The sequence below is a fragment of the Mustela putorius genome, unplaced genomic scaffold, assembly GCF_011764305.1.
Source record: "Mustela putorius furo isolate JIRA1106 unplaced genomic scaffold, ASM1176430v1.1 tig00003836_pilon_pilon_pilon, whole genome shotgun sequence".
Classification (NCBI taxonomy): domain Eukaryota; kingdom Metazoa; phylum Chordata; class Mammalia; order Carnivora; family Mustelidae; genus Mustela; species Mustela putorius.
Window position 1 is genome coordinate 19,366,724 of NW_025421989.1, and position 22,948 is coordinate 19,389,671.

At 38.9% G+C, this 22,948-nt stretch overlaps 1 protein-coding gene across 1 annotated transcript; it reads left to right on the forward strand.

Moving 5' to 3' along the window:
* The first annotated feature begins 4,420 nt into the window (after nt 1-4,420).
* On the forward strand, nt 4,421-22,637 carry EIF2S3 (eukaryotic translation initiation factor 2 subunit gamma). Its single transcript, XM_004769160.3, has 12 exons — nt 4,421-4,564; nt 5,117-5,180; nt 6,123-6,250; nt 6,335-6,456; nt 8,271-8,365; nt 9,865-10,023; nt 12,152-12,286; nt 14,257-14,351; nt 14,882-15,026; nt 16,413-16,582; nt 16,856-17,028; nt 22,216-22,637. Exons 1-12 carry the CDS (start codon nt 4,496-4,498, stop codon nt 22,277-22,279), a joined length of 1,419 nt encoding a protein of 472 aa, XP_004769217.1. The 5' UTR covers nt 4,421-4,495; the 3' UTR covers nt 22,280-22,637.
* Nucleotides 22,638-22,948: the final 311 nt, after the last annotated feature.

Below are 22,948 nucleotides of genomic sequence, written 5' to 3' on the forward strand. Positions count from 1 at the left end.
GAGACGCTTTCCAGTTTCAAAATGCACTATGAAACTACAGAAATCAAGACAGTGTTGTACTGGCATAAGTATAGACATATAGATCAATGGAACAATATTGAGGGTCCAGAAATAAACCGTTTATTTTTTAATAAACCCTTTTATGGCCAATTTATTTTCTACAAAGATGCCAAGGCAACGCAATAGGGAAGAGATTGTCTTTTCAACAAATAGTGCTGGGACAATCGGATATCCGCATGTAAAAAGAGCTAAGCCCTTTTGGACGGAGTTAAACCCTTTCTTCACACTTTACATAAAAATGAACTCAAAATAGGTCATAGACCTAAATATAAGAGCTGAAATTATCAACCTTTGAGAAGAAAACCTAAGAGTAAATTTTTGTGAACTTGGGCTAGGCAAAGTGTTCTCTTTTTCTATTTTTTAATTTTTTATTTTTTTAAAGATTTTATTTACTTATTTGATGTGGGGGCGGGGGGACACAAGCAGCAGGAGTGGGAGAGGAAGAAGCAGCCTTCCTGCTGAGCAAGGAGCAGGATATGGGGCTTGATACCAGGACCCTGGGATCATGACCTGAGCTTAAGGCAGACGCTTAACAACTGAGCCACCCAGGCGCCCCTAGATAAAGTGTTCTTAAGTATGATACCAAAAGCATGATTCATAAATGAAGAAATAACTTGGACTTCATCAAAGCTAAAAACTTTTGCTCTTCAAAGATACCACTAAGAAAAGGAAAAGACAAGCGACCGGCTGGAAGAAAACATTTGCTAATCATGTGTCTGATAAAGACTGGTATCCAGAATCCATAAAGAACTCTTACAACTCAATAATAAGAAAAATAAGCAACCCAATTTAAGAACGGGCTGGAATAATAGAAGAAATATGAATGGCTAATAAGTACGTGAAATGATGCTCAATACATCATTAGTCATTAGAGAAATGCAAATGAAATCTGCATCTACTTGAATATCTATAATAAAAAGAAAAAAACAGTATCAAGCGTTGTTGAGGATGTGGAGAAACTGGAGCCTTCATACATTGCTGGTAGGAATGTAAAATGTGCACCCTCTTTAGAGTTTGTTCAGGGGCGCCTGGGTGGCTCAGTCATAAAGCGTTGCCTTTGGCTTGGGTCATGATTTCAGGAAACTGGGTTCAAGCCCTGAATCCGGCTCCCTGCTCACCAGGAAGCCTGCTTCTCCCTCTCTCACTCCCCCTGCTTGTGTTCCCTCTCTTGTGTGTCTCTGTCAAATAAATAAATCTTTTTTTAAAAGATTTTTAAAAAAATTTATTTGACAGAGCGAGAGAGAGCAAGAGAGGGAACACAAGCAGGGGGAGTGGGAGAGGGAGAAGTAGGCTTCCCACAAAGTGGGGAGCCTGATGTGGGGCTTGATCCCAGGACGCTGGGATCATGACCTAATCCGAAAGCAGATGCTTAATGACTGAGCCACCCGGGTGCCCCTACATAAAAAAAAATCTTACAAAAAAAAGTTTGACTGTTCCACAAAATGTTAAACATAGATTTGCCATCAGACTCAGCAATTGCACAACTAGATATTTACCAAGAGAAAGAAAACATGTTTTCATAAAAATGTGTACAGCAATGTTCACAGGAGCATTATTCACAACAAAAACTTTTACATCAATGTTCATAGCAGTATTATTCACTATAGCCAACAATCCAAATACCCATCAACTGGTGAAAGAATTAACAAAATGTGGTATACCCATACATGGAATTAACTCAGGAATAAAAAGGGATGAACTGCTATTTTTTTTAAATATTTCATGTATTTATTTGACAGACAGAGATCACAAGCAGGCAGAGAGGCAGGCAGAGAAGCAGGCTCCCTGCTGAGCAGAGAGCCTGACTCCGCTCGATCCTAGGACCCTGAGATCATGACCTGAGCCGAAAGCAGAGGCTTCAACCCACTGAGCCACCCAGGCGCCCCAGGAATGAACTGCTATTGATAGATACTATGACATGGATGAACCTCAAAACCACTATGCTTAGTGAAAGAAGCCAGATGCAAAAGACTACGTTTTATATGATTCCAATTACGTGAAAGTTCCAGAAATCATCCGTAGAGACAAAGGCCTTTAGTGGCTGCCCCGGGGCCAGAGATGGAAAGGGGGACTGACTGCAGATAGACATGAGGGATCTCTTGGGAGTGACAGAAATATTCAAAATCTGGATTGTGGTTACACAGCTCTGAAAATTTACTAAAAATCACTGAATTGTATACTTGAAGTGGGCGAGTTTCATGGTATGCAATTTTACCTCAAAGCTAACTTTAAAAAAAAAAAGAGATTTGGGGATTAGTTTTTTTTTTTTCTATTTACTTATTTGAGAGAGAGAGAATGAGAGAGAGCGAGAATGAGAGGGGGTAGGGTCAGAGAGAGATGCTAGGCAGGGAGTCTCATGTGGGGCTAGATCACAGGACTCCAGGATTATGACCTGAGCAGAAGGCAGTCACTTAACCAACTGAGCCACCCAGGCACCCACCTCAAAGCTAACTTTTTAAAAAGAGTATACTTGTAATTGCCTGTGAATTCCAGCTCTGCTACTTACAAGCTGTGAGATTGTTGGCATGTTATGTAATCTTTTAGGGACTCAGTTTCCTCACCTGTAAAAATGGGAATTATACTATCTACTTCATCAGATTGTTGTGCAGGGTAGATAAAGTGAATACTTGTTAAGTCAGCGCCAATATTTAACTATAATTTTAAATTAATATTATTTCTTGTGACATTTCTACTTTTAGTACGTTTCTGACAATGGAGGATATTATGTTCTATTTATAATCAATGAATTTTATTTTTCATTAAGATATAATTCACATACCGTAAGATTCCCTCTTTTAAACTATACAGTTCACTGGTTTTTAGTATAGTCACAAAGTTGTGCAAGCATCACTAGTTTGACAATTTTTTAAATGGAAGTATAGTTGACCTACAATATTACATTAATTTCAGGTGTATGACATAATGATTCCACATTTCTACATTTTTATCACCTCAACGGGTTTTTCTTTTTTTTTTTTTTTTCAAGATTTTATTTATTTATTTGACAGACAGAGATCACAAGTAGGCAGAGAGAGAGGGGGAAGCAGGCTCCCCACTTGAGCAGGGAGCCTGATGCGGGGCTCAATCCCATGACCCTGGGACCATGACCTGAGCAGAAAGCAGAGGCTTTAACCCACTGAGCCACCCAGGCGCCCCTCAACGGGTTTTTCTGAGTTGGCTGGTGTAACTATTCAGAATCTAAGATTAAATTCTAAATTTATAAGCTTACAGATCTGTAAGTTCCTGAAGTTAGGAACTAAATGCCTCCATTCAAATACAATACAATGTACAGTCTCTACCATCACTTAACCAATGAATGCATTTATTGAAATAGAACTTCCTATTTTAGGTAAACTGTTGTAACCTAAAACTTATGTGATAGGAAACATATTCTTTTAAATCTTACTTCAGTATTCTATGAACACAGGTGATCTAAATTCTTATTCACCCCTCTTTACATTTTTTTGCTGGCTAGAAAAGAACACCTGTTCATGACAGAAAATTTGTAAAGTACAGAAATGCATGGGGAGAAACAAAAATTACTCGACTTCTTTTTGATACACCGTGGGGGAAAAATAAAAGGAAATTCCCCGAAGTCTTTAAATTTTAAAACACCGATTTAGTGGTAATCTTTCTATTGAAGAAGTGAATTTTCCTGTATGGGCTTAAAAACAACAAGAGCAACAACAAAAAAACACCTCCTTGGGCGCTCTTAAAACGCCTAGCTCCATCCTATGCTAACTCCACGCTGTGCAGTTTAGAGCCACCACGGACCGCCTCCCAGGCCCTAGAAACCTGAGAACAAGTTAGGGACTTTGCTCTTCCGGAACATCCCTGATCCGCTGAGCACTTCATCAAACCTCCGCGCGAGGGCGCCCTCCCGGCCACCCGCCAGGTGACGCGAACGCCGTAAACGCGGCCAACGTGGCCATCACCGCCTAGCCGCACCCCAAGCGATCTCGCCTTATTAAATTATGGAAATCAGCAAAGATGGACAGCCCCCATCGTCTGTCCTCACACCCCCAGAGAACATTCCCAGCTTCCGGGAAACTCTTCCGGCCATACCCACGGGAACCGGAAATGGCTTCTCCCTCGCTGGCGCGCTTGGCGGTTGCATCACCCGCCTAGCGGAGGGGGGGAGGAGGGGGCTTCTTTTGGGGCTGCCCTCAGCGTTGCCTGCACAAAAATCCGTCAGGTGGGCGACGAATGGATTCCAAAACTCTGCCTCCTGTTTTTTTAGTGAGTCGTCCGTCAGACATTGTGTAAACCCAAGCGTAGAGAAGTCCAAGCAGCGAGGACCCTGCTGCACTAGCCCGCCTCCTTTCCCAGGCGTGGGTCCTAGTCGGCCTTCCGGCCTCCCCTTCCCCGCCCCACAAAAGGGGACCTGCGTTCGGTCAGGCGGCAGCTTGGGCGACTTCCTTCTTCTCGGAGCAAGATGGCGGGGGGTGAGGCTGGAGTGACTCTGGGGCAGCCGCATCTTTCTCGCCAGGATCTCGCCACCTTGGTAAGGTTTCGTTCTGCAAGGATGCGAAGTGAACTCAGAAGTGGATGATCGAGCCTCCGGGGAGGCGTTGAGACGAGGCAGTGCCGGGCTGTCGGGAGCATGTGTTAGGAGGGAGACTCGTGCCGCCGCCTGCAGCTCGGCAAGTCCGTGAGCTGTACATGGGGTTCTGAGTTTGTGGGACCTCAGGCACCCGGAGGATTCGGCTGGAAAGTCATGGTGTTAAGTGTTACTAAGGCTTTTGCTTCTGAAGGTGTGGAAAGGGCGTATCTACCGTATTCTCAGTGCTTATGCTGACAAGGTTGCCGGGGCGGGTTGGGGGGTGGGGGTTCGGTCTCAGGCTTTGACATCTCCCATAGTGAGTGGAGGTGTAGTTCTGTAACGATGCAGGACATTTAGGGCTTCCCAGTTATCAAAGTACAATATTGCTTTTGCAGGAAAAGTGCTTTAGAAGTAGAGGACAGCTGTTCACATGGTGGCAGGCTATGGGTAGCAAATGTAAAGTCAAAGGAAGTCTAACCTACAGCGATTTGAAATAAAAATGTTTCATTGTAGGATGTTACCAAGTTGACACCACTTTCACACGAAGTTATCAGCAGACAAGCCACAATTAATATAGGTAAGATAAGAATAATTTGGCGACATGACTTTATCTCGACAGGTAATTTTATTATCTTCTCCCTTTGTGTGATTACTTGAATTTTATGAGGACGCAGATATTCAAGAAATAGACTTTGAGCCTGTGAGTAAAATCCTGCCAGATTTTGTGGGAAGCATATACTGTTCACGCCTAGCTCATGTCTAGGTGAGAAGAAATGGTACAGACATATGAAAAATTTAGTAGCATAAAGCAAGATGTAGTCATATGCAACAGAAGAGGTGAAAATATGGTACTTGCCACACAGGGTTGTTGCAAGGGCATAATTTTCAAAAATTTTATTTGGTATATAAGTGATTATTAAGTAGAAGGGGTTTTTTCCTCCCCTAATTGCCACCTAGAACTTTAGAGGAGAAGGTTTGTTGACTGAATGTAAATTTAGGGTATTTGACAGAAGCAGCACGATTAAATTTAGTTAAAAGTAAAGCTCTACCATCAGGTTATATTAAGTTATAAGATACATCTTACCCTTAATAGCATTACCATAATTAAACCTGGGTTGTTTTCCTATTATTGCAGTTTCTTTTTGGTTGTGTCAGGACTCATATTTTTTTACTTCACTGTGGTTGTGCTGGAAGTTCTTTAAGATTTTATCTTATTGAGTGTTTATTTTAAATGAAGGCAGTTTTTCATGTGGTTAGAAACATAAGATGAATAGCTTTTGCTGTACTGGAGTGTAGCTTTTGACAAGATTGTCATTACAGGGGAAGTTCCATTCAGTCCTGTATCAGAATAAGGTTTTGGTAGGAAAGAATATGAAGGAGGAAAAATTGAAGTCACTGTTGGTTTTATGTTGGTATTTATAGTGAGTTTTAGCTTTGGATTTTCTATTCCAGTGCTTTCTGAAATAGTATTCTGTGTAACTGAATGCTCATGAATTAATTTCTTATACTTTGTCTATAGGTACCATTGGTCATGTAGCTCATGGGAAATCCACAGTTGTAAAAGCTATTTCTGGAGTTCACACTGTCAGGTTCAAAAATGAACTAGAAAGAAATATTACAATCAAGCTTGGATATGCTAATGCTAAGGTGAGTTTGTGTTGTAGAACTAGAAAAAGCTTTGTTGAATGTGCAGATAACAAATTCGAATCTTTTTTTTATTGGAATTTTTAGATTTATAAACTTGACGATCCAAGTTGTCCTCGGCCAGAATGTTACAGATCCTGTGGAAGTAGTACACCAGATGAGTTTCCTACAGACATCCCAGGGACCAAAGGGAATTTCAAATTAGTCAGGTGACCTCTTTCAGAAAACACCTTATACTTCATGTTCTATTGTCTTGTGATTGTGCTTTTTTTTTTTTAAAGATTTTATTCATTTATTTGACGGAGAGAGATCACAAGTAGGCAGAGAGGCAGGCAGAGAGAGAGAGAGAGAGGAAGAAGCAGGCTCCCTGCTGAGCAGAGAGCCTGATGCAGGACTCGATCCCAGGACCCTGAGATCATGACCTGAGCCGAAGGCAGTGGCTTAACCCACTGAGCCACCCAGGCGCCCCGTGATTGTGCTTTTTGAAATATTTAACTGAGATATTAAATTTTGAAACTAATTGCTGAGTATCTTTTTTCTATGTTTTGGTGTTCTTACTGTCTGTAAGGACAGTAATTTGAAAAGTCTAAATCATCCTCATCCTCAATTTAGATACTTGCATGTAAGTTCTCCAAAGGAAAGGTAACGTGAGCAAATGGAATGGAGGGAAACACAGCTCATTGGATTGAGGGGAAGCTTTTTGCGAGGCTTCCTACGTTTCTTTTAAATAGTGTTGTTTCAGTTTTTTAGATAGGGGATGAACAAAGCCATCCTTAATTACTTCTCTTCAGTACATGGGCTTGTTACCACATCAAGTTTCTGAATATGATTTGTATCCTGGTTCTTTATCAGATGTTACAGACTCCTATTCCCTAGTGATGTTAATGGGGTTAGGGATGGCCCACAAGGAAATTTTACATTGGGCCAGGGCTGGGACTGGGGAAAGGTAAGTGAAGCCCTTCCCTTGAACCCCAAATGTAAGGGGGGGAATCCTAAAAAAAAACCTCAGTGATCAGGATAAACAGTATTTCAAGGCAGTGCTTTTTGAAATTGATGCAAAGAAATCTTAATAGAATATTATTTGTTTAAATAAAGACAACTCAAAATAGCACATTTTTCCCATTTGCTTCAGTATCATTTTTGGTTCAGTGTGGCATTATTAGTTACCTTTGATATTTTACTCATTGTGAATTTGTTTGCATTTTGTTTTTAAAAATCTTAAAAATTTAAATGTTATTTATCTTTTAGTGAGTTTTTTGGCCCTCTCTAAATTTTTTTTTTTTTAAGATTTTATTTATTTGACAGAGATCACAAGTAGGCAGAGAGAGAGGACGCAGTCTCCACACTGAGCAGAGAGCCCAATGTGGGGCTTGATCCCAGGACCCCGGGATCATGACCTGAGCCGAAGGCAGAGGCTTTAACCCACTGAGCCACCCAGGCACCCCATGGCACTCTCTTAAATTTTACATCTAAGACAAATATCTCACTCAGCCTCACCCTGGTTCTAGTCCTCATCAGAGAACAGGAAACCTTTTTTTATAAGTGGCCAGATCATAAATATTTTTATCTCTGCAGGCCGTAGGTTCTCTGGGAAGAAGCTACTCATCTTTGCTCTTGTGTTACGAAAGTAGGTGCAAATAATATGTGCTTGAGTGGGTATGGGCCAGATTTGGCCTAAGGGTCTTAGTTTGCTAACCCCTGTTTTAGATCATGACCATATGAGCATACACTCTTTAAAAATAGTAATTCTCAATGAGTAGCAGTTTTGCTAAAATAGTATTGCCGTCTCTATTTCACATTGGCAGTTCCAGCTTTTCAAGGTGCTGGAGGAATTTTTGGCAAATTATTTTTTTAGGTGGTAGTGCCCATTCTGTTAACAGTTTTAGCTTTCAAATCAATGACATTTCCAGTATACATTTTATATCATGCTCTATACCATATTCGTTTTGATTGGATTTGGGAATTTTCTACCTGTGAAAATATGGATTGTTTTTAGAACTGATTGTTATTTCTTCATCGTTAGACATGTTTCCTTTGTTGACTGTCCTGGCCACGATATCTTGATGGCTACTATGCTAAATGGTGCAGCAGTGATGGATGCAGCTCTTCTGTTGATAGGTAAATATATCAGAATTGGTTTCGACAAATCAGTGTGGAGCAAATCCAAGATAGAATATTAAAGGGGAACTAGGGACATTAAGGGCCGTATCCATTACCTAAGAGTGACACAAATGGGAGCTAAGATGTCATCCAGGATGACACCTCTGCCTACCAGGTATCACAAAATACTAAGATAGATGTGGGGCTGATTAGAGAATTCGTAGGTTAGTATATATTTTTTTTAATTTAAATTTTTATTTTTTTATAAACATATAATGTATCATTAGCTTCAAGGTTAGTCTATATCTTTAAATTAAAATCACTAGTGCACTTTTCCTACCTAGATGACATGAGATGGTTTATTATTTTAGTTAAATATTTTTATAAGTGTACATGTATTTGTCATCTGCAGCAATGTTGATGTATAGTGGTTTTATTTAGATGCAAATCTTATTCATAATAAGTGCTAAAGTGTAGACCTAATTGGGATTTTCAAAGCTAGGATTGTGCTACCTTCCTTCTGTGAGCTGTCAAGAGATTTCATTGTTATGGGACATTGTTTTTATTTTTTTGAAGATTTTGAGATTGAGAGAGATAGGGCAAGAGCAGAGAGGGAGAAGCAGGCTCCCCACTCAGCAGGGAGCCTGATACTGGGCTTGATCCTAGAACCCTGGGATCGTGAACGAAGACAAAGGCAGACACTTAATGTATGGGACATAATTTTTAAAGGGTGCCAAGTAGGTACAGTACAGGACTGCTTAACATCACTGCTTGGGGAAGTTGATTGTTGGAATGCCCAACAAAACATGCCAATGTTTATGATACGCTGTTGGTTGTCTGTGCATTTAGTGTTCTTGTCTCCCTTTGTTAGGGAGTACCCTTTGGTAGTAGTTAAAATTCACAGACTGCATTAAGTGTTTTCCCTTAATTACTCTCTACCTCTTAGGAGCTGAACTGGGCCAAAACATCTCTAAGACTGGATAGAGCCAGAGGGCTATACCTTATACCTGAGCAAAGGGCAGACCCTGGGATGCCAAACTTGTTGATTCCAAGCTTCTTGCATAGCACCAGGGATGAAAGTCAGATGATCTGGAGGCTCCAGTGAATGCAGGCACAAAGGGTGAAACAGGGCAAACGGTGGACGCTTGGCAGTGATATCCAGGACTTTTGCCTGGAGTGAGGCTAGAATATGCAAAAGTTTCCTTCATTAGATGCCAGGTAAATTTGTTTTGGTAGTAAAATACACATAAAATAAAATTTACCATTATAGTTATTTAAAGTGCACAACTCAGTGACATTAAGTACATTAACAGTGTTCTATAAGCATCACAAATTTCTAGTTCCAGACATTCTCATTGCCCCAAAAGGATACCCCATGCCTGTTAAGCAGTCACTCTGTGCCATACCTTCCCTCCAGCTCCTAGCAACCACTAATCTGCTTTCTGTCCCTTTGGATTTGCTTATTCTGGATGTTTTCAGTTAATTCTCATGCATCTTTTTAATTCTTCATCATCTAGCTGGTAATGAGTCTTGTCCTCAACCTCAGACTTCTGAACACCTGGCTGCTATAGAAATCATGAAACTGAAGCATATTTTGATTCTACAAAATAAAATTGATCTGGTAAAAGAAAGTCAGGCTAAAGAACAGTATGAACAGATCCTTGCATTTGTACAAGGTAAGAAGACGTAATCACTAATAAATCTATGAATCACTTTGAGAGATATTTAATCCAGATACCAGATGTTAAATTTAACTTTTACTATAATAGACTGTCTGAAATAGATAAATTTTTCCATCTTTTTTTTTTAAGATTTTTAAAAAAATTGTTTTATTATTTATCTGTCAGAGAGAGAGAGAGGTTACAAGTAGGCAGAGAGGCAGGCAGAGAGAGAGAGGAAACAGGCTCCCCACTGAGCAGAGAGCTCAATGTGGGGTGTTATCCCAAGACCCTGAGATCATGACCTGAGCCGAAGGCAGAGGCTTAAACCACTGAGCCACCAAGGCGCCCCAGATTTTTGCATCTTAAAACCTTATTTACCCGGGCTCCTGGGTGGCTCAGTGGGTTAAAGCCTCTGCCTTCAGCTCAGGTCATGGTCCCAGATCCTGGGATCAAGCCCCGCATCCAACTCTCTGCTTGGCCAGGAGCCTGTTTCCTCCTCTCTCTCTGCCTGCCTCTCTGCCTACTTGTGATCTCTCTCTGTCAAATGAATAAATAAAATCTTTTAAAAAAAAAACAAAACAAAAAACCTTATTTACCTACCTACTACTTGTTAGCTACCTGATACAATTAGTGAAATCTATGTGAATTTGATAAACTAAAGCACATACATTTTTTTTCATCCATGTGTGTTTCAAATATTTTGCTGAGGTATAGTTGATGTACTATGTTAGTTTCAAGTGTATAATATAGGGATTCAATAGTTCTGATAATTCAGTACATAATGCAGTGTTCCCGACAGTAAATATAGTTACTGTCTGTTACCACACAAAAGTTGTTAAAATACTATTGTCTATATTCACTATGCTACAAATTTCATCTCAGTGACTTCTTTTATTATTAGAAGTTTAAACTGAAGTATATTTTTGCTGGCTGAAAGTTAGAACTGAAGTTGTATTCTGGAAACTGTGAGTCAGTTTAGGAAAAAAAGGCCTCCTTAATGAACAGAAGCTTTTTTGGTTTTGAACTTGAGTCTTATTCTATTCTTGCCGAGTACTTTGATCACTGGAACTGACAATGATGTATTTAATCGTTATGAGTTCATTTCTCTGTCCCATTCATTTCTCTGCTGCATAAGGTTTTTCATTTCAGGGAAGACATAATGCATGTTATTGTTGACAATTCCCTCTCAGCGTTGTTCGAAGGATTGATTCCCATGAATCTAGTTCTGTCATGATGAAAAAGAATAAGTCATTTTGATTAAAATCTAATTATATTTGGTCCATTTCTTTGACCAACCTGTTTGACATATAATTAATAAGGAGCAAATATTTTATGAGCCAGTAGTCTTTGATTAGCAAAGAGTCTGTAATTTTACCTTGACATTTATTTGGAGGTTAATTACATGTTACTAGAAATCTTTAAACTAGTAATGTGCTTTTTCCCAGGAGCGTTAATATTTACTCCTTTAGATGGTATTATCGTTTTAGCATAGTAAATACATGTGTAAATATATTTTAACAAATTTTTTTCCATAAAAGGAGTAGTATTCATTTTTAGGAGTAAAACCAACAGAATACTGCCATCTTTCTAAACAGAATTATCACTTTGCACCTGTTGGCATTTGTGTGAGGATGTTTAGGCATCTATTTTAGTGTTTCTTGTTTTTGTTTCTAGAGATTTTATTTATCTATTTGACAGAGATCACAAGTAGGCAGAGAGGCAGGCAGTGTGTGGGGGGGGAGCAGGCTCCCCACTGAGCAGAGAGCCCAATGTGAGTCTCGATCCCAGGACCCTGAGATCATGACCTGAGCCAAAGGCAGAGGCTTAACTCACTGAGCCACCCAGGTGCCCCTGTTTTGTTTTGCTTTTTAAAATTTATTTATTTTAGAGAAGAAGGGGCAGAAGAAGAGGAAGAGAGTCTCTCAAGCACACTCCCTGCTGAGCACAGGGCCTGATGTGGGGCTCAATCACACAATTCCAACCAATATCATGACCTGAGCTGAAACCAAGCTGGAGGCTCAACTGACTGAGCCACTCAGACACCCCAAGGCGTCTATTTTTGTAATCTTGACTTTTTCATGTAACATAGAAAGACCAAGTTCTGTAAAAGTAAAGGATTTTAATCTTTTTGAATTTTGTATAGGCACAGTAGCAGAAGGAGCTCCTATTATTCCAATTTCTGCTCAGCTGAAATACAACATTGAAGTTGTTTGTGAGTACATAGTGAAGAAAATTCCAGTACCACCAAGAGACTTTACTTCAGAACCCCGACTTATTGGTAAGTGATAGTATTTGTCTTTAACTCTTTTTCTTTTTTTAAAGATTTTATTTTTTTGACACACAGAGAGAGACAGCGAGAAAGGGAATATAAGCAGAGGGAGTAGGAGAGAGAGAAGGAGGCTTCCTGCTGGGCCGGGAGCCCAACGCTGGGCTCCATCCCAAGACCCTGAGTTCACGACCTGAGCCGAAGGCAGAGGCTCAACCCACTGAGCCACCCAGGCACTCCTCTTTAACTCTTAATTTGATCTTTTTCATATTGATGATTCATCTTGAAGGATGTTTATTAATACTTCCTCTTTCTGTAGAGATAAAAACAATCTTCGTAAATTTTTTTGATTCTGGGATTGTATTGACAATGCTAGATTGCATTACTGGAAGAGGGACAGAGTCCCCATACAGAAGGAACTTTTAACCTTTTTGTGGTCTGTATATGGTATTTCACATGATCAAGATGGAGTTATACAGTATTCTCCATGGAATTAAAATGTTTTGATCAGTAACAGGATATTAGAACTTTCATACAGATGTTTTTGTTGTACATTAATGAAGATTTTACTGAAGTTCATAGGACCAATATTGGTACTACACTAAGCTTGTGGTTCCTATACAGATGTAGGAGCCTTTTTAAAACAGACATTTGAGCCTCTCTGAGCCTGCACAACTTGATATCATGGGAAGTGTTCTCTTGGGTAATTGTGATGTGTATCCTTGTTTAAAGTCACTGTTCTTTTTCTTTTTCTTCAATATTTTATTTATTTGTTTATTTATTTATTTGAGAGAGTGAGAAAACATGAGAGGGGAGAAGGTCAGAGGGAGAAGCAGACTCCCTGTGGAGCTGGGAGCCCAATGTGGGACTCAGTCCCAAGACTCCGGGTTCAATACCTGAGCCGAAAGCAGTGGCTTAACCAATTGAGCCACCCAGCGCCCCCAAAGTCACTGCTCTTGACCTAAGTTCAGTGCATGTAGTTCGAAAGTTCTTCTGTAGGTTGTTTTTTTTTTTAAGATTTTATTTGATTTACTTAACAGAGACACAGAGAACACAAGCAGGGGGAGTGGGAGAGAGAGAAGTAGGCCCTCTGCTGAGCAGGGACCCTGGGATCATGACCTGAGCTGAAAGCAGATGCTTAGCGACTGAGCTACCCAGGTGCCCCTGTTTTGTAGTTTTAAAACTAAATTTTAATTTAAGAAGTTACGCAGAGATAGATAAAGGAAAAAAAGTCCACAGTCTCCCTGCCTTTCACTTCTAGCCCTTTAGTCCAGAAGCAGCCAAAGTTAATGGTGTGTACTAGTCTCACACCTTCCTCTTCGTGCATATCATTATGTATAAACATGTACGTGTTTCCCATTTCAGTTTTACTTTATGGAAATGGGATCATACTCTCTGTGTTACTTGTGTCTGGTTTTATGTGTGTGTGTGTGATTTTAAATAGAATGTGTGGGTTATTCTTTTAGGTCATTATATTATAGGTTAGACATCCTTTTTTAGGGGTGCCTGGGTGGCACATTTGGTTAGGCATCAAACTCTTGGTTTCAGCTTAAGTCAAGATCTCAGGGTCATGGGATTGAGCCCCATGTCAGGTTCCATGCTCAGTGTGGAGTCTGCTTAAGTTTTTCTGTCCTTCCCTCTGCCCATCGCCCCAGCACGCATGTATGCTCTCTATCTCAAATAAATTAAATCAGTCTTAAAAAAAAAAAAAAAAAGCCGAAACGTTCTTTAATACCTGCTGATGTTCCATAGTATGGATGTACCATAGTGTGCCCCCGTTAATTAACTTTTATTTCTACTATTTTCATCATACGTAAACCTGCAATAAGCGTAAGAGTAATGATAATAGATTTTATCACAAAGTTGCCTGTGTGTATAAATATTATGTGGCCTCTATCTTAGAAAAATTATCTTAGTAAAGAGTATTTCCTTTAAAATTAAAATGAGCAGATTCAACTTTAATTTGTTTTGTTTTCTTTTAGTTATTAGGTCCTTTGATGTCAACAAACCTGGCTGTGAAGTTGATGACCTTAAGGGTGGTGTAGCTGGTGGCAGTATTCTAAAAGGAGTATTAAAGGTGAACTGGATTTTGATTGTTATATTTTTATTTGTTTATTTTTCCCTGTCTTAATCATAAGGTGAATAGTAGGATACTCCAAATTAAAAGTAAAAATTTTTTCCTAAATATTTTACTTATTTACTTGACAGAGAGATCACAAGTAGGCAGAGAGGCAGGCAGAGAGAAGGGGGGAAGCAGGCTCCCTGCTGAGCAGAGAGCCCAATGCTGGGCTCAATCCCAGGACCCTGGGATCATGACTTGAGCTGAGTGGGCTTAACCCACTGAGCCACCCGGGCGCCCCTGGATCACATTTTATATGGAGATAGGCTTGTGTGGTAGGTAGTTAGCAACAGTTGGATGGATATTTCTGGTTTTGAACCTCTCTTCCCCATTATTATTTTTTTTTTTAATAACAATCCTCAACATAGAGAAATAATGGTCTTTTCAGTTTGGGCATCTTCCTCTTAAGACTTCTGCTATGTAACTGGTAATGGTGTTGTCCCACAGTAAATCTAATTTCTAACTTCTATGTTCTTCTATGTTTACAGGTGGGCCAGGAGATAGAAGTCAGACCTGGTATTGTTTCCAAAGATAGTGAAGGAAAACTCATGTGTAAACCAATCTTTTCCAAAATCGTGTCCCTTTTTGCAGAACATAATGATCTTCAATATGCTGCTCCAGGAGGTCTTATCGGTAAGGATTTTTCTCTCATCCCTACATTTTTGTCATATTTTTCGTGGGAAAAGGATTGCCCAAAAAGATATATTGTAGATTTTTAATTGGGTATTTCAAATAATTGATTGGGGTGGGGAACATTAATGTGGTTAAGTTATTGGTTTTAGTTCATAAGATAGTTTCATGTGTTTGTAAAAACTATTTCTAAGGATAAAGAAGAATGTGTTTTGGTTTAGTATATGAAGTAATTCCTTTTAGCAGTAATAAGTGTTATGATCCAGCATTTAAAATAATTAAGTATACTTCTTTGTCTACACAATTTTGGTGGTAGAGTGGTTGTTTTTTTGTGTGTGTTTTGCAAATGGAAAATTATCCACAAATGTCAGTTGAATCCTTTCAGATCATGTTTACTCTGAGGTGGGAATAAAAAATAACTTTGATTGTGTAGCAATTACTGAGATGATTTTACGGATTTTTCTAGTTTGTTACAACTTAGTGTCTTAGCAGATACCCAGAAAAAGACAAGATTCAAATGAGACTTAGATATGTTGTACCTTTGAATTAAAGAAGTTGTTGTTGGATAAAGAAGGAGTTCGTCTTTTGGTTCTCTGGTTTTTGGGTATATAATTCACTTTTTTATTCTGTCATTAAGAGTTTACTATATATAATTTAATGATAATACTCATGTAGCCACCACCCAGCTTGAACCAGTTAACCAGTGCTTTACCAGTCTTGGTTCATCCTTTTATCCCCATCCCTATCCTCATATGCAGCTAAAATATTTTGAAGTGGATCCTCTGAATCATATATGAAGTCCTGAAGTTTTTGTTTTTGTTTTTGTTTTAAGATTTTATTTATTTGACAGAGAGAAATCACAAGTAGATGGAGAGGCAGGCAGAAAGAGAGAGAGGGAAGCAGGCTCTCCGCTGAGCAGAGAGCCCGATGCGGGACTCGATCCCAGGACCCTGAGATCATGACCTGAGCCAAAGGCAGCGGCTTAACCCACTGAGCCACCCAGGCGCCCTGAAGTTATTTTTTTAATCAGCCTTTCAGGGGAGAAATGGCAAGCAAATATTCTACAAATTACTCATTATGAATTTTGTATCTTTTCAACCTTTATTAAGTATATTCAGACTCATTTTTTAGTTAGGTTGTCATCTCTGTCCTTTGTTTAGAATTTAAATCAAGAGACTGTTTTCAAATGCCCAACTAATCCGTGGGTTCATGATTCTGTTTCTTCAGGTAAGACAGGTATTTTCTCATGCCCATGAAGCTATTACATGAGTATGAGAATATAAATGTGTATTAAAATGTATAGGTATATGCTGTATTTATTTGACTAAGTTTTGGGTAGACTTACAGGAAATTAAAAGTTAGGCTTTATATATCTTGTTTTTATATCAGGAGTGGGAACAAAAATTGACCCTACTTTGTGCCGGGCTGACAGAATGGTGGGACAGGTACTTGGTGCAGTTGGAGCTTTACCAGAGATCTTCACAGAATTGGAAATCTCCTATTTCCTACTTAGACGGCTGCTAGGTGTACGCACTGAAGGAGACAAGAAAGCAGCAAAGGTAAGTGCTTTCTATAATTCCTGTTTCAGAAAAGTGGCAGTGATGTTAGGACCAGTTTTGAGGTTCATTCTTTTATAGTTAACGTGGGATTAACATAAAGGGTGAGTGAATTTGGCTTTCTACTTTTAGGAACTTGAAAGTCTCATATTAGGTTAGCAGAAATGGAAAATTGCTGGTATGTATTGTTGGCAAGGATATGGGAAAATACGTGTCATTTTTGGCAAGCATTTTCTTGATTTTGGGGTTTATCTTTCCTCAATTTTATTTTCCTAGGTGCAAAAACTGTCTAAGAATGAAGTGCTCATGGTCAACATAGGATCCCTGTCAACAGGAGGAAGAGTTAGTGCAGTCAAGGCCGATTTGGGCAAAATTGTTTTGACTAACCCTGTCTGCACAGAAGTAGGAGAAAAAATTGCCCTTAGCCGAAGAGTTGAGAAACACTGGCGGTAAGTTTACTAGCCTTCGTCACTATCTAATAAAAAAGACACAGTCAGTTTCCTTAAGTTCTTGGTGGTGGGCAGGCATACTTTACCTTGAACACAACAGTTTTTTAGCTTAACTATTTTTTGAGGCTTTAACTCACTATTTATTTGGATGACTTTGAATTTGTATTTCTAGCCTTGATTTGTGATACACACAACCTATGAAAAAACCAGTGAATTTAGGCTTGATCTTTCTCTTTGGCTTTGTAAAACTTTATATTTGGAAATAATTTCAAACTTAACAAGAGAATTGCAAGAATTGCACATAACTCTTTTTCTCTTTTCCCAGATATGCAATTTATTTGAGTGTGTGTGTATTCTATATGTATAAACTTCTTTCTTGACTGTTTAGGTGTGGGTTGTATATATCATATCTCTTGATCTCTTAACATGTTGGTTTATATTTCCTAAAAACAAAGACATTCTCTTAATTAACCACTTCAAGAAGTTAACATTGATAATTACTGAAACCTATAGTTGATAATCCAGTTACACAGCTTGTCCCTATAATGTCCTGTAGTCCCTCTGGTCTCGGCTCATTTAGTTGTCATATGTCTCTTAGATCTCTAATCAGGTACTTGGGTTTTTTTGTTTTGTTTTGTTTTGTTTTTTTGTCTTACTTGACATTGACTATTTTGAAGAACACATTTTTACTCTTTCTCAATCTGAGTTTATCTGATACTTCATAAGATTAGGTTCAGGTTATGTATTCTTGGCTGGAATAGTTACATAGATGGTGATACCTCCTCAGGAAATCACAACCAGAGGCACATGAGATCTGATTGCTCCTCCTTGTGGAAGTTAATTTTGATTATGCAGTTGAAGTGTTGTCCAGTTTTCTACTGTATACTGTTTTTATTTTTTATCTGTGCACCTACTAAGCATTTTATGGGAAGACTCACTGAGATGAAGTCAATAGCTTACTCCTCATCACGTCTTACCACCCTGGATTTCGCATCCGCTGATGATTCTTGTCTGAATTGAACTTGATTATATGATTAGAAAATGGTGACAACCCTCCCCCAACCCGCCACTTCTCATTTATTGTTCTTTCTTCCCTAGTGTTTACTTAACTGATTATAATATAGACTCATAGAGTTTTATTTTATTCAGTAGGTTATGATTCACTACTGTCCTTACTTATTTTCATGCTCAAATTGCTCAGAGGGAAGCAGGGATCAGAGAGCCTGATGCAGGGCCCCACCCCAGGAGATCATGACATGAGATCATGCCCTGAGCCGAGGGCAGAGGCTTTAACCCACTGAGCCACCCCAGCACCCTTTGGTTGAATTTTAAGTAAATAATCCAGCTTTGTGGTATTTATGTCATTTGATTTTACTGTTTGGTGTGATTACACCATTTGCTATTACAGACACACTGATTCCCAGGGTATTTTAAAATAGGCTTAAATAATAAACTTTCAGAAACTCTCAACAGGGAATATATTATTCTTACTTAGTTAGAATGGTACATTTCCTAGATCAGAACAGATTTTAGAATAAAAGGATTTTTTTGTGTGTGTCTGCCCACTAATACTGTAAGAGGATTTTATTCACATGAAACTAGATCTTGCTTAAAAATTAGCAAGACTCTACCAGAAAACTGTTAGAACTAATAATAAATGGATTCAGGAAAGTTGCAGGATACAAAATAAATATATAGGAATCTGTTGTCTTCTAGATACTAATAACGGTAGCAGAAAGAGAGATTAAGAAAACTATTTTATTTATGGTTGCTTGGGAAAGAATAAAATACCTAGGAATAAATCTAAGGATGTGGAAGACCTATACTCTGAAAACTATAAGTCTTTGGTGAAAGAAATTGAAGACAACACAAATGGAAAGACATATTATGCTTATGGATTAGAAGAATTGATATTGTTGAAATGGTGTTACTGTCCAAAGCAATCTTCAGAATCAGTGTAATTCCTATCAAAATACCATTTTTCATAGAACTAGAATAAATAATCCTAAAATTTGTGTGGAATCACAAAGGATCCCAGATCGCCACAACAGTTGAGAAAAAGTACAAAGCTGGAGATATCACAGCCCCAGATTTCAAGCTGTCTTACAAACCTATAGTAGTCGAAACAGTATTGTACTGGCACAAATATAGACATATAGATCCATGGAACAGGAAAGCCTGGAAAGAAACCCATGCTTATGTGGTCAGTTAATCTGTGACAGAGGAGGCAAGAATATACAGTGGGGGAAAGAGAGTCTCTTCAAAAAATGGTGCTGGGAAAACTGGACAGTTACACACAAAAGAGTGAAACTGGGCCACCTTTTTTTTTTTTTTAGGATTGATTGATTGATTCAGAACAGAGCATGTGCACAAGCATGGTGGATTGGGGAGCAGAGGAAGAAGAGAAGCAGACTCCCACTGAGCAGGAAATCTGACTTGGGGCCTTATCATGGGCCCTGAGTCCATGATCTGAGCTAAAGGCAGATGCTTAACTGACTGAGCCACGCAGGCGCCCCAAAACTGTACCACTTTTTTACACCATACCCCAAAACAAATATTTAAGACCTAAATGTCAGACTTAAAGAGACACACTCTTAAAACAGGTAGTAATCTTTGACACCAGCTTTAGCAACATATTTATGGATATGTCTCCTCAAGCATGGCAAACAGAAGCAAAAATAAACTATTGAGACTACACCAAAATACCAAATTTTTGCATAGCAAAAGAAACCAACAAAATGAAAAGATAATCTCCTGAACAGGAGAAGGTGTTTCTAAATGATACATCCGATAAAGGCTTAGTATCCAAAATAAATAAAGAACTTTCACAACTCTAGGCCAAGTCAGCTAACCAATTCAATTTTATTTTATTTTTAAAAGATTTTTATTTATTTATTTGACAGAGAGAGAGAGAGAGAAAGAGATCACAAGTAGGCAGAGAGGCAGGCCTAGAGAGGGGAAAGCAGACTCCCTGCGGAGCAGAGAGCCTGATGCAGGGCTCTATCCCAGGACCCTGAGATCATGACCTGAGCCGAAGGCAGAGGCTTAACTCACTGAGCCACCCAGGCACCCCAAGAATTCAGTTTTTAAAAGGGTAGTGCACCTTAATAGACATTTTTCCAAAGACGTACAGGTGGCCAACAAAGACCTGAAAAAAGGCTCAGTATCACTAATTGTCAGGGAAGTGGGTTAAGCCGCTGCCTTCGGCTCAGGTCATGATCTCAGGGTCCTGGGATCGAGTCCCGCATCGGGCTCTCTGCTCAGCGGAGAGCCTGCTTCCCTCTCTCTCTCTCTGCCTGCCTCTCCATCTACATGTGATTTCTCTCTGTCAAATAAATAAATAAAATCTTTAAAAAAAAAAAAAAAAAAAAAAAAAAAAAAAAATACAAATCAAAATCACAGTGAGATACATACCACTCCAAATGGCTAGTGTCCAAAAGACAAGAAAAAGGGGTGCCTGGGTGACACCTTTGGTTGGACATCTGACTCTTGATTTCACCTCAGGTCGTGATCTCAGGATCGTGAGATTGAGCCCTATATTGGGCTCCGTCTCAGCTGGGGGTCTGCTTGAGATTCTCTTTCTCTCAAATAAGTCTTAAAAAAAAAAAAAAAGGTCAAAAAATAAGTGTCGTTGAGGATGTGGAGGAAAGGGAGCCATCATGCACAGTTTGTGGGAATATAAATTGGTGCAACTACTATGGAAAACAGCATGGAAGTGCCTCAGAAATTTCAAAATACCATATGATCTAGTCATTCTACTATGGGGTATTTCCCCAAAGAAAATGAAAACGCTAATTTGAAAAGATATATATGTGCATATATCTATGTTTATTGCAGTGTTATAATAGCTAAGTGTCCATCCATATATGATTGGAGGAAGGAGATACGCCTACACTGTGTATATATACACAGTGAAATATTACTCAGCCATAAAATAATAAAGTCTTGCCATTTGTGACAACATGGATGGATCTAGAGGATTTTATGCTAAGTGAAATAAGTTGGAGAAAGACAAATAGCTATATAATTTCACTCACAGGTAGAATCTAAAAAACAGGCTCCTAAATTGAGAGGACAAACTGGTAGTCTCTGGTGGGGGCATGAGGTGGGTAGGGGGACAATTAGAGTCCGTGAAAGGGATTAAGGCTTTCAGTTATACAACAAATAAGTTCTGGGAATGAAAAGTGCACTTTGGGGAGCATAGTCAATAATATTGTAATGTATTGGGGCACCTGGATGGCTCAGTGGGTTAAGCCTCTGCCTTCAGCTCAGGTGATGATCCCAGGGTCCTGGGATCAAGCCCCACGTCGGGCTTTCTGCTCAGCAGGAAGCCTGCTTTCCTTCCTCTCTCTGCCTGCCTCTGTCTACTTGTGATCTCTGTCAAATAAATAAATAAAATCTTTAAAAAAAAATGATATTGTAATGTATGGTGCCAGATGGTGAATACACTTATGGTAAGCATTGAATAATATGTAGAATTGTCAAATCACTATGCTTTATACCTGAAACCTATATAATATTGTATGTCCGTTATACCTCAATAATAAAGAAATTGAAGTAAGAAAGAGTCAGACTTCTAAAAATTAGCAAATATGTTAAAACTGTTAAATGAGGGCATCTGAGCGATCTTTACATTGCCTAGGATTATGGTTTTACCTTGTGTTTAGATGAGTTTTGTTCTGGAAGCTGTTGTTGAGGTAGCATTCCATCGTGGTCATTGATTAGAGCAAGCATCGAAAGAGGGAGCAGAAGTTCCTCTGCTATTGAGAGTAATCTGCTTAGTTCTTCGCTTAATTTTCTTGGCCAGCCAGGGTCATGTTAAATCCTTTGTGATCTGTTCAGTGCTGTGAATGGTCAAAAAGCATTTTTCAAGGAGAAAAGGTTAGAAAAGGAGATTTTTTAGGAAATCAGACTGTGGTAGATTGTGTATCATCATGATTCCTTAGGTGGACTAGAGGACTCTGGTGGTTCTGGAGGAGTTAGTATATTTCTGTAGAGTGAAGACAAGCATATTTGTAGGTCTAAGGACCTAAGAAGAAAGTGTGAGCTTTCTTAGTGGAACAGCAGGTTTGGGGAACATTCAAATTTAGTAGATCAGCAAGTAAAACCAGTTATGTCATATGATTGTGTAGTAATGATAATGAAATGAGTATAAAATTCATGGTTTTTAAAATTTTCTTTTTGCAGTTTAATTGGTTGGGGTCAAATAAGAAGAGGAGTGACAATCAAGCCAACAGTAGATGATGACTGAAGAATTCCGGTGAAATCATACCTTTGGATGGAGTCAGAATTTCTCTTTACAACCTAGGGGTATATTTTCAAAGCAGTACTGGGAAATTAATTTCACAGCTCATTACCTTAGTGGTAGCTGTAAAGTTATTCTCATTTTTTGGTGATGAAAATTTAACCTCTAATGCTAAAATAGGGTCTACAATAAATGTAAAAATTGGCATAATGTTGGATTGAATCTACATTTTAGCAGAAATTAATCATTCCTAAATAATGTCTAATTTATACATCACTGCAGGATTGAAATGAAACTGCTACAGCCAGCCTTTTCTGTAGCACACATACCAAGAAACCTGTTTCAAATAAAGGTTTTCTTCTTACTTTGCGTGATTCATCTTTGAGTGGTTCCAGGCTCGAAGGACTATTGTACCAGTAAAAACTTGAAGACACAAGTTCTTGAAAACCAGCTTCCCTTTGCCCCGTATTTTATGTTGCATTATCTTTGAAATTATGAATGAAAAAGAAATTAATAAAAATTAACTTAAGAGCATAGGAGCTCATTCCCATGGACACACCTTTATGTCCCCTTTTTCAATTAGCAATAATCACGCCTCGGATAAACCTCATTGGCTACGATTCCTGAACTGGGACACAGGAAACTAGAGCCAGAAGTTCTCATTTTCTTTTGATG